At 42.4% G+C, this 12,371-nt stretch overlaps 1 protein-coding gene across 3 annotated transcripts in view; it reads left to right on the top strand.

The window, feature by feature from the left end:
• LOC308462843 (neuronal acetylcholine receptor subunit alpha-7) overlaps positions 1 to 12,371 on the top strand; it is a 104,468-nt gene that overhangs the window by 42,003 nt on the left and 50,094 nt on the right. Inside the window, exon 1 of one of the 3 annotated variants that reach the window (XM_080980792.1) lies at positions 6,457 to 6,671. The exons of the other annotated variants lie outside the window; for them this stretch is intronic. Coding sequence (XP_080836918.1) covers positions 6,615 to 6,671 — 57 coding nt within the window. The 5' untranslated portion in view covers positions 6,457 to 6,614. Of the gene's footprint in view, positions 1 to 6,456; positions 6,672 to 12,371 lie in introns of those variants that run through there. 3 annotated transcript variants of the gene reach the window in all.

Raw genomic sequence — 12,371 nt, 5'->3', positions numbered from 1 at the left:
AGCTAGTCCTGTATAGCAGATCCCTCCCTTTCCCGTGTCACCTTGTATTGAACTCCACATTCTGTTTCCTCACAAAGTCTTTAATTGACTCATCTTGTTCTTCATCAGAACCTTTCCAAAGAAGATTATTTGAGCATTTATCTACCTTTGCGGGGAAGTATTTTTTGCACACATTATGTGGCAGGAGAATTGCAATTCAGAGAAATGCAAATTTCAAAGGATGGCTGCATTTCAGTTCACATGTTCTTTTGGTATTGAAACTGTTGCTGATGTTCTATGGCAAAGGGATAACACATGGTTTGGCCTTTGGAAGATGATTTCCTGAGGCACTGTGGTCTTTCTGCTCATTAAGATGTTGTATGCAGCTGTGGGCCTCCCTCCCGCTGGCAACAACAACAACAACCCATTGGAATTATTCACCCTTCAATAGTCATCTTATTTGTTGCCAATATGAAGACTGACATTTTTGCAAAAGGAGAATCCATCCTGTTCATTGTTTGGCAGGCAGCAGCATTACTGGTTGCACTTTGGCCTGCTGTGCTATTTTTATGTCTGGGTAACAAGGGGCTGGAAGATTCATTTTGAGGGAAGGAAATTTTGGTGCAGTAATCTGAGCGGGAGCTATTATGCCCAAGAATGCTCTTTTACACATCCCAAATTTTAAAAGTCATGAAATGCACAAGGGAGAGAGTGAGCAGCAACTGCCTGGAGTTGCTTCTTCGTCACTGATGCTCAGTTGTGAGCTCTGCCAAACTGTACAAATTAGTGATTCAGGAACAAGAGTAAGGTACATGGTTCTCCACTCCCATTTTTCTTGATGCCTTGTCATGACATTTGAGTCATGGGGCTCTTAAGAGCTCATGTAAACTCAGGATAACTCCCTGAGAGAAGAAAAAACAATAATCTAGGCACTTGAGTCTTCATTCTTTCAGTTAGGCAGAAAGACAGTCATTTGATTTATATCCCAGTCATTGGCTGGACCAGAGTCCCCAAAGCAATGTACAACAGTCATTTTTAAAATGCAGTGGTTAAGCTACAAATCTTTCATTTTAAAAATTAAAGCCATGTAAGGGATGGGCCCACAAGAAAATGCATTGGGGTGGGGAGAGACGAGAGCCTTTGAAAAACAGAATGATAAAAGGCAAAGAAGAAGAAGAAAGAAATGAAAGTTAATGGCTTTCCACACTTGTGTTATTTATTTTATTTGTCTCTCACCTTTTTCTCCAAGGAGCTTTTCATGGTTCTCTCCCTCATTTAATCCCCACAACAACCCTGTGAGGTAGGTTACACTGAGAGAGGCAGTGATGGGCCAAAGGTCACCGCAGTGAGCGTCGTGGCTGAGTGGGGATTTCAGTGGTGCATGTGGATTTGCCTCATGCCCCCTCCCACTTGGGTAAAGAGACCTCAAGGTGGTCTTTTTCTTTGGGACAGGGCCTGAAACCAGGTGGGCCTGAGAGACCAGTGGGAGTGTGCAGGCTAGTCTGGTATTTAAGGCTACTCCGCCCACTCTTCTACACTGCCCTCCCTCCTTCCCTTTATAGTGTGGACTTTGGCTAGCCGTCTTTTATGGTGCTGAGTAGAAACGGGGGTGGGGAGCTCCTAATTGGCATTTGGGACTTCCTGCTTTTGCCTGTTTCACACTGTTCAGTTTGTGCTGATTTGGCATTCTTTGCCTTTTTTGGCATTCAGTGCAGCAGGTGAGGAAAGGTGAGCCCTTAATTCACGGCTCCCCTGAGACATGATGGGGAGAGTAAGAGGTAGTCTTGTGTCATCACCCACAGGTGGAGGCTTGCAGGTACTTGGTCTGCACATCATGGTGAACCCTGGACAGCAGGGAGACACCTTCCCCACCCTTGGCTGAGGAGCAAATAACCAGCTGGCTTACAAACCCAGCTTCCCTCTTATGTCATCATTGATTCCTCCCGTACTTAGTTATTTGGCTGATTGATAGAGTCTCTGATTCATTATATTTCAACCTAATAAGTTGTCTTAAGTCTTCTTCCTGGGAAAATGGAGGACCTTTTAATTCTTTGGAACATGAATGGAGAAGGAAAAGAGCAGCAGGAGGGCCAGCTCTGAGTTGATCCACAGGCAGGTATGGGATGGTGTCCTCACCTCCTTGCCTGCCCTCCTCTCCTGTTTCCATCAGAGGGCAAGTAGTACGTGGGGGAAAAGGAAAAACAAAATGAATCCAATATAACACATTTTAAAACAAAGCAGCATTCTTGTAAATAAAAACACTACAGGCAGCCGGCAGACAGGTCAGACTAAGCACAAAACCTGGACAAATAAGTGAGTTTTGACCTGGCAGCAACATCACAAACATTATCCAGTGGATGAGAAGTCTCTCTCCATTGTGGCCACATCACAAACTTCACCCAGTGACGGGGCAAGACCCACATGGTGGATTTGAAGACATGGGCAGGCTAGCGTTGTGAGAGGTGCTCCTTCAGCTATTTGAGTCCCACTTCACTTACTTACCAGCCCTTCAAGCACAAGGCTCCAGGGCAGGGGACAACAATATAAAAATACACCCACCCTGCCCATCACTATATCTCTGCTTCTGCCAGGAGCTGGAGTCAGGTATAGGTCAGCAATGAAAAGCATGGTGTATGTGAATGTAGCTCTTTATTCAAAGGAACCAAAACAACGCAGGTCTAGTGACTTCAGCAGCTCTTCCCAGTAGGTCTTGCCTCAACAAAGCAGTGGTGAGGACTGAAGTCCCCACCTTCCCACCACTTTCTAAGGCTTCTGCTCTCCAGGGTCTTTCCCAAGCATTCACAACCAATCTCTGTTCTGGGAGAGCAGGGGGAAGGGGAGCTGGTTGTAGCATGAGGGGGAGAGTCCCTGGATTCTTCAGCAGGCTGTCTCAGCTCTGCTTCTTGGCCATTCTCCTCTCCAGCCTTAGAGTATGAACTGCTCTCTGTCACAGCCTCTTCCTGCTCCATAAACCCTGTTACCTCTTCTGCTTCAAACACCTTCTCCTCCCAGTCTGCTCCTTCTTCTCCCTCTGACCACTTATCATCATCCCACCACCACTTCTTCCCCTAGGGGTTCCCTACCTGGTGCCTCCCCCCACTCCTCTGCATCCAGCCAGTCCAGGACATCAGCTCTACTCTATCTCTCCTAGGTGTCAAAGGCCAGGTTAAAGAGGTATGTCTTCAATGTATGAGCAAAGCAATACAATGAAGTAGCCAGATGCACCTCAATGAGGAGGAGATTCCATAGTTTAGGGGCTGCCACAGAGAATGCCCTGTCCTTAACTGCCACCCACAGACTTTTGAGGGTGGTGAAATGACCAGGAGGGCCTTCTCAACTGATCTTGACACAGTCTCAAACCAAGATGTGCTCCCCTAAGCCCACATCCCCAGCACATTCACACTCCTGTCTCAGTGACATCTATGCTGGCTTGCTCATGTCCACAGAATGGAAGATGGCAGGATCCCCAAGAACATGCTCTATGGGGAGCTGGCTTTAGGCACCAAGCCCATTGACAGACCACCTCTGCATTATAAAAAAAAGTCTGGACTTCCGGGGTGGCGCCATTGGTAATGGCGGATTCCCTCTGATCTGGAGGGACCAGCTCCACGGGAAACGGGTCTTTCCCGCTACGGCGAAGTGGGGACCCTTTCAAAAATCACAGGCGGATGAAACCTGTGACCATGGGACTCGGCGGGCACCTTTAGCGCCCCCCCAACCTGCAAAGGAACCCACTAACGGGCTCCGGAGTGAAGAGGGGGAAGTGGCGTGGTGCTGAGAGTCAACTGCTTCTTCCATGGAGCGAAGCCGCACAGCCGTTGCCGGAGAGCGCTGCCTTTTTCCTGGGACAATTTGGCTTCTAAAACAATTACCCGTGAGTACTTAAATTTTGGACAATTGGACTCTAAATAAGGACTTGCGTGCAGAAAGGAAAATTGGACTTAAAAGTTTACTTCAATTTGGCACTGAAACGGGAAGGTCTAAACAGGAAGTCAGCCTTCCGTTTCTTTGTAGATAGATTAAAGCAAAGACATGGCAAACTAGAGCTCAGAAAATCGCTTGTAAAGGACTAACTTTCATCATTTAAGATTGTTGAACCCCCTTCGGAAGCAGGAGAAGAGGGGGGATTTTTTCTGAACTGTTTAAACCTGCAGAAGTGAGTGTAAAGTAAAGTAACTTTCCACCGTCTTGATCCTGGAGCGGGGTGTCAGGACTGACGTTTTTTGAAGCTCATTGACCAGAGACAAACGTTTTTGACAGATAGCTAAAAGAAGAGAAACATAGTGATTCCATTGTTCCCCTTCACATTTTAAAGGAACAAATATTGACAAAATATCTGAAAAAGGAAACTTTGTTGTTAGATTTGTCTTTAAAAGAAAAGAACAAATAGAAGTTTTTCCCCTAGAGGGAGCCTGTGAAACTGTAACTAATTCTGAATCGGGGAGCTTGCAGCTGTTACAGATTACGATCGTGGGAATAGACTTCTGACCTTGCAGGACAATGTATTCAGAAGCTCTGCTGTGTGCTCTCTGTAAAACAAGTGCCCTACTGGAACAGCTACATGAGAAGACGGACTTGATGACTGATGCAATCAAGAATTTTGAACAGGCAGTGGGAAATTATATGGAGCCCACTCAGGAATTAAATCAGGAGTGTGCCCTGACAGAACAGATGAGGCAAGAGGATGTTGCTGAATCTTGGGTGCCAGAGATGGAGGGAGCTGTGGCCCAGCAGGAACATGAGCTTTTGGATTTGACAAATGACCTTGGAAAAAGCCAGATTTGGAAAGATAAAGTTTGGTTTGGTTTGGAAATGGGGGGTTGGATAGACCCCCCTATGCAGGGATGTTTGGACTTTTCAAGTCTGGCAATGGGCCATGAGATGTTTGGGGTTGTGGGGGCTCTTAATTTTGGAGAGACTTTGAAACATGTTCTTAAATACCACATGGAGTTTAGTGTGGACTATGGAAAAGGGGCTGATTTGTCGAGAAGGGTCAAAAACATTGCTAAGCTGGAGTTCCCACGAGTGAAAGGAGCAGGAGACAAAGGAAAATACAGTTATAAATATGAAGAAGAGCCGCGGAAGGGACATGGAAGGGACTTAAGGGCCTCGGATATAAGATTACCAGGTTAATGCGCTAGATTGATGAGATAAAAAGGACTGACAAAACCCGGGACCAGGAGGAAGAGACGCTGGATGAAGATTGGATTTTTTTTTTCTTTTTTATTATTAGGATTGTTTTATAAAACTGATGAATGTTAGAAAAATGTTGGAACGAAATTATTTGGCTTTAGCAAAATTGTTTAAACAATTATGTAAGAATATTATGGTTATGAGAAGTTGGTAAAAATAAGATTTAAGTTTTAGGTTTTAAGGTTTTTTATAGTAAGATAAGATTAAAATAGATTAAGGTAATGTAATGACAGAATATTATGAAATATGGAAAGGATTTGCTGCGACAATTAACAACTAGGACACAAAAAAAGGGAGGAGGAGGAGGTCAAAGAAAGAAGGTAATGACAGTTAAGGATTTGAGAATAATGGATTTGTTTTTAAATGTTTGTGGTATATTTTTGTCTTTTGATTAATTTGTATTGTTTGATGTGATTTGTTTTTTCTTTTTCTTTTTCTACCTTGTTTTCTTTTGTAATTCTAAAAATTTTTCAATAAATATCATTTTAAAAATAAAAAATAAAAAATAAAAAAGTCTGCAAATGAGATATGACAGCTGGCAACATTAACACTGCCACGTGGGAATGCCTTGCAGAAGACGCAGTGCCTCAGTCAGGTCATGTATCTACAGCAGTGACCAGAGATGGAATGACTAGTGGGAGGAGCACACAGAAATGCCACAGCACAACTGCATCAGCCCAACCGGATGCCTTCACCTGCCCCAGCTGCCAGAAAACATCTCTCCCATATCAGTCTCTACAGCCCCAGCAGGTTCTGTAACTCTCCAATAGTTTGACTTCACCCCCAAAGCCACACTCTTCCATTGGCTCTCAAGACAGATCGATGCCAGCCAACTCCTCCCCCCCCAACCATTGGCAGATTGTCTGATGTTCATGGAAACTGGAGTCCAAGAACATCTGGAGGGCTGCTCACCCCCCTCCCATTCTGCTTTAAAGTTAGCACGGGCACCTTGAATTGGTTTCAGAAGCATCTGGGCAGCCAACGTGGAGCTTTTCTGAGGATGTCATTAACCAGGCAGGTGTTCAAGGCTTAATGGATTCATCCCCTTGGAAAGCAGGGTTTTCATTTATTCCATTTTTTTACTCCCTTCAATAGCCGTTTGCTTGTCTGATGAATTACACACATTTCTGTATGCATGGAAAGTAATAATGTTGCCATTAACATGGATGAGTTATGGTTGTGAATCGCTGTGGTAACAAGCCACACCTTTAGGAAGCCATTATGAACAAAGCCTTCAAGGAAACAGAACACAGATAAAGAGTGATGGATTGTTTTCCTCAGGCATCAATGGGAGTCCTGGTGGTAAAGAAAGTCTATTTTCACCAAGGTTCTTAAATAACCATTTGGCTGAAAGGCAGTGCTTATTTGTGACAGATGGACTGTGGGTACAGCTGCTGTTAACCTTCGTGGACAAAATATCCACCCAAGAGGACACCTGAGCTATGAGACACAGACGCCAAATTGACCTGCAAACCCAAATCCAGAGGCTAATTTGCTTGGTCTGGAGATATGAATGGGGTCGTATCAACTAACATGGACAAGTCACAAAGTCAAAATGTTACAAAAGACGGCAGACTACCTAAAACCTTTTTTGAAATGACTGACAATATGGATTTGATTGACATTTGGAGGACAAAGAACCCACTAGGAAGAGAGGGAACATTCTTTTCTGAAGCCCAACTGACCTGGACAAGAATCGACCAAATATGGATTTCTAGAGGCCTGGCACCTAAGGTCAGAAAAGTGGAAATCTGCCCAAAGACCTGTTCCGACCATAATGCAGTAAAGATGGATATGACACTACTACCAACTGGATCCTTTAGATGGAAGATGAATGACAATTTGTTCAGAGATCAGGAAATTACCAAGAAGGCCCAAAAAGTTTTGAAGGATTACTTTGAGATAAATATGAATACTACGGTGAAAAAAAGAATCGTCTGGGACGCAAGTAAAGCTGTAATGAGGGGATTCTTGATACAACAGAATGCAGTAAAGAAAAGAACACAAAATGAGAAAAAAGATAAGATCTTGGATAAAATAAAAGAATTAGAGAAGAAATTAAGAGTGAATCCGAAGTCACAGCCAACTCTGAGAGAAATTAAACTTTATCAAACACAATATTCTAAATTGATAAATCAGGAAATTGAATGGAAGGTTAAATTAATGAAACAAAAAACGTTTGAGTCGGCGAATAAATGTGGAAAACTGCTAGCTTGGCAGTTGAAGAGAAGACAAAGATTAAATACGGTTACAAACTTAGAGGTTGATGGAAAAAACATTCAGAATCCAGTGGACATTAGAAAGTGTTTCCAGAGATATTTCAAAAAACTATACACCCAAGGGCAGCAAGACGATGTTGAGATTAAACAATTTTTGGCAAAAAATGGACTATCTAAATTGTCACAAGAAAATAGGACAATCCTGAATTATAAAATAACACGACAGGAGATTGAACAAGCCATCCAGAACATGCAACTCGGCAAATCTCCAGGGCCAGATGGGCTGACCTCCAAGTACTATAAGACATTAAAAGACTATTTGATACAACCTTTGATGGAGGTCAGCAATGAAATTATGGAGGGGAAGAGGGCACCGGAGTCGTGGAAGGAAGCGTTCATCACATTAATACCAAAGTCGGAAGCTGAAAAGACACAACTTAAGAACTACCGTCCCATCTCCCTTTTAAATGTGGATTACAAAATATTTGCAGACATTTTGGCAAGTAGATTTAAAAAAGTTTTAAATGAAGTAATTCATAAGGACCAGGCCGGCTTTCTCCCAGGTAGACATTTGTTTGCTAATACAAGGAACATTATTGACATTTTGGAACTTTTGCAAACAGATATAAATACAAAAGCAGTTTTAATTTTTATAGACGCGGAGAAGGCCTTTGACAATATCTCCTGGAAATTTATGATGGGAAATTTAAAAGAGATGGGAGTGGGACGGGGTTTTGAGAATGGGATTGAGGCGATATATTCAGAACAGAAAGCTAAATTGATAGTTAATAATGTGGTTACAGAAGAGTTCAAAATTGAAAAAGGGACACGACAAGGTTGCCCTATCTCCCCTTTGTTATTCATTTCGGTTCTGGAAGTGCTATTGAACATGATTAGAGGGGATCGGTTGGTGGAAGGAATTCAGGTCGGTCAGAAACAATATAAATTAAAAGCTTTCGCAGATGACCTGGTTTTGACCCTGCAGAAGCCAGAGCCCAGTACGAAAAGAGTATTACAACTGATTAATGACTTTGGTCGGGTGGCTGGATTTAAATTAAATAAACAGAAAACTAAGGTTTTGGGGAAAAATTTGACTGATACAGAGTCAGAACGGTTTCAGAATGAGACGGAACTTAATGTGGTTAAAAAAGTAAAATACCTAGGGGTAAACATAACAGCAAAAAATCTAAGTCTATTTAAGGACAACTATGAAAAATGCTGGACAGAAATTAAGAGAGACTTAGATAGTTGGTCAAAATTGAAACTTTCTTTGTTAGGCCGAATTGCTGCTATTAAGATGAATGTATTGCCAAGGATGTTGTTTTTATTTCAAACACTTCAGGTTCTGGACAAAACGGAGTGCTTTCAGAAGTGGCAGAGAGACATTTCTAAGTTTGTCTGGCAGGGCAAAAAGCCCAGAATTAAGTTTAAGATATTAACTGATGCAAAACAAAGAGGGGGCTTTGCCCTGCCAGACTTAAAGTTGTATTATGAAGCCGCAGCGTTCTGCTGGCTAAAAGACTGGCTACTTCTTGAAGACACTGATGTGTTAGATCTGGAAGGGTTTAACAATGCTTTTGGATGGCATGCATATTTATGGTATGACAAGGTTAAAGCAAATAAGGCCTTTAAGAACCATATTGTCAGAAAATCACTGTTTAATGTCTGGACAAAATATAAAGACTTGCTGGAAAATAAAACACCAAGGTGGCTTTCACCTCTGGAAGCTAAGGCCCGAAAAAGACCCAATATGGAGGCTAAATGGCCAAAATATTGGGAAATACTAGAAAAGGATGGAGACAATTGGAAATTGCAGAGTTTGGAGAAAATGAAAGACAAAGTGCGAGATTGGTTACATTACGCTCAGATTAAAGAAGTTTTTAAAAATGATAAGAAACTAGGGTTCCAGGTGGAGAAATCGAAACTAGAAACAGAATTGTTAGAACCAAAGATTAAGGTACTTTCAAGGATGTATAACTTGCTGTTGAAATGGAATACACAAGATGAAACGGTTAAATCGGCTATGATAAGGTGGGCACAGGACATTGGGTATAATATCATGTTTGAGGACTGGGAGAGGTTGTGGAGTAATGGATTGAAATTTACTGCATGTAACGCTCTGAAAGAAAATGTAATGAAAATGATTTATAGATGGTATATGACCCCAGTCAAACTTGCAAAAATTTACCACCTGTCTGATAATAAGTGTTGGAAATGTAAAGAGTGTGAGGGAACGTTCTTCCACCTCTGGTGGACTTGCCCTAAAGTGAAGGCGTTCTGGGAAATGATTTATAATGAATTGAAAAAGGTATTTAAATATACCTTCACTAAGAAACCAGAGGCTTTCCTTTTGGGTATTGTCGGCCAAGGGGTGGCAAAGAAGGACCAGACATTTTTTATGTATGCAACAACAGCAGCAAGGATACTTCTCGCAAAACACTGGAAAACTCAAGATCTACCCACACTGGAAGAATGGCAGATGCAACTGATAGACTACATGGAACTGGCTGAAATGACCGGCAGAATTCGTGACCTGGGAGAAGAGAGGATTGAGGAGGATTGGAAGAAATTTAAGAATTATTTACAAAAGCATTGTAATTTGAGTGAATGCTAAATAAGATGCTAGACTAAAATAACTGAGCACCACTAAATTTAGAAGTTTTTAAGAAAATAAGTAAGACTGTGAAAATTTAACTCCTTTCGAGAATTATAAGATTATGAAATATAGAAGGGATATAAGAATTTAAATAAGATGATAAATTGCTGACAAAATGTTATAACGAGGAAAGTGGGAGCGGGAGATGTGAGGAAGTCCAAAGAAAATGTGAAACTATGTTAAGACAAATGTTATATTGTTTATTATGTTTACTTCTATTGTAAAACCCAATAAATTGCTTTAAAAAAAAAAATAATTTGCTTGGTCTGTTGCCCATATGGAACCTCTGTATTTTTATTCATTGTTAAGTGGGGCGGGGTGGGTGGGTGAGATCCAGCTATACATAGGTATGCATGGGCAGATGCTGGACCCAGCTGTGGATGGGTCAGTCGGTATTCACTTGTTGCCATCACTCCTCTGTAACATAGATTTCTCCGTCTTAATTATGATGGGTCTAGATCAGCTCTTCTTTTTGTCAGGCCTCTGTCTTCACTTGGTCTCCCCACATGTAGGCCTGGTGACAGCAAAAGCCTCAGAGGATGACCTGTTTGAATCATAGAATCATAGAATCATAGAGTTGGAAGAGACCACAAGGGCCATCGAGTCCAACCCCCTGCCAAGCAGGAAACACCATCAGAGCACTCCTGACATATGGTTGTCAAGCCTCTGCTTAAAGACCTCCAAAGAAGGAGACTCCACCACACTCCTTGGCAGCAAATTCCACGGTCGAACAGCTCTTACTGTCAGGAAGTTCTTCCTAATGTTTAGGTGGAATCTTCTTTCTTGTAGTTTGGATCCATTGCTCCGTGTTCGCTTCTCTGGAGCAGCAGAAAACAACCTTTCTCCCTCCTCTATGTGACATCCTTTTATATATTTGAACATGGCTATCATATCACCCCGTAACCTCCTCTTCTCCAGGCTAAACATGCCCAGCTCCCTTAGCCGTTCCTCATAAGGCATCGTTTCCAGGCCTTTGACCATTTTGGTTGCCCTCCTCTGGACACGTTCCAGTTTGTCAGTGTCCTTCTTGAACTGTGGTGCCCAGAACTGGACACAGTACTCCAGGTGAGGTCTGACCAGAGCAGAATACAGTGGCACTATTACTTCCCTTGATCTAGATGCTATACTCCTATTGATGCGGCCCAGAATTGCATTGGCTTTTTTAGCTGCCGCGTCACACTGTTGGCTCATGTCCAGTTTGTGGTCAACCAAGACTCCTAGATCCTTTTCCCATGTACTGCTCTCAAGCCAGGTGTCACCCATCTTGTATTTGTGCCTCTCATTTTTTTTGCCCAAGTGCAATACTTTACATTTCTCCCTGTTAAAATTCATCTTGTTTGTTTTGGCCCAGTTCTCTAATCTGTCAAGGTCGTTTTGAAGTGTGATCCTGTCCTCTGGGGTGTTAGCCACCCCTCCCAGTTTGGTGTCATCTGCAAATTTGATCAGGATGCCCTTGAGTCCATCATCCAATTCGTTGATAAAGATGTTGAATAAGACCGGGCCCAAGACAGAACCCTGTGGCACCCCACTAGTCACTCTTCTAATTTGGGGCTAGTTTGCTCTCATTCTAGTTTGGGGCTAGTCCTGAGAGGCAGGTGGTAAGACTGGAGTTGAACCAAAAGTTCTCCTATGAGATTTTTTGTATCTCATGGGATGAGATACATCAACATATCTTTCAGCCTCTCCCTCCCACCATCTAAAACCACCCCCCCTTTTTATAAAGAGTTCTTGAGGATTTTGATCTTCTGATTCTGCTATGAACTGACTCTTTCCACACCTTCTGGACTAGAGTAGAACTGATTCAGCTTTTCTGATGCAGTGAAGAAGCAAAGAAAATGAAAACTGCATTTTTTTTTAAATAATGTGCAGTTTAAGAGAAAACGTATTTAGAAATTTACCTATTTAAATAAATTGTGCAGTTGTTTTTTATAAATCTTATTAATACAGAAATGTAGTGGAATGGAATTATAAGTGGACACATGTGGAAGTGATCCTTATTTCTTAGCAATGTCAAGTGTATACCTGGCAAGGGTGTGTGGCCAGTAGACACAGCAGCATTAGAGTACAGGATGGGTGAGCACCACCAGTCCCTCTCATGTCTTCACTTAACACATGTAAACATCCCTAATTTCTCCTGGGCTTTGTGGATTCAGCTGGTGGGGAGCTAATTTGTTCAATGTCTGAAAGCAACTCTCAGCCTAGGATAGGGGTAGCCAACATGGCACTCTCCAGATGTTTTTGGACTCCAACTTGCAGCAGCCTCAGCCAACATGGCTAACAGTCAAGGATGATGGGAACTGTACTCCAGTAACAGCCGGAGCGCA

The sequence above is a fragment of the Podarcis pityusensis genome (assembly GCF_964106645.2).
Source record: "Podarcis pityusensis genome assembly, chromosome: 14".
Classification (NCBI taxonomy): Eukaryota; Metazoa; Chordata; class Lepidosauria; order Squamata; family Lacertidae; genus Podarcis; species Podarcis pityusensis.
This window is presented reverse-complemented; position numbering and strand designations above follow the sequence as displayed.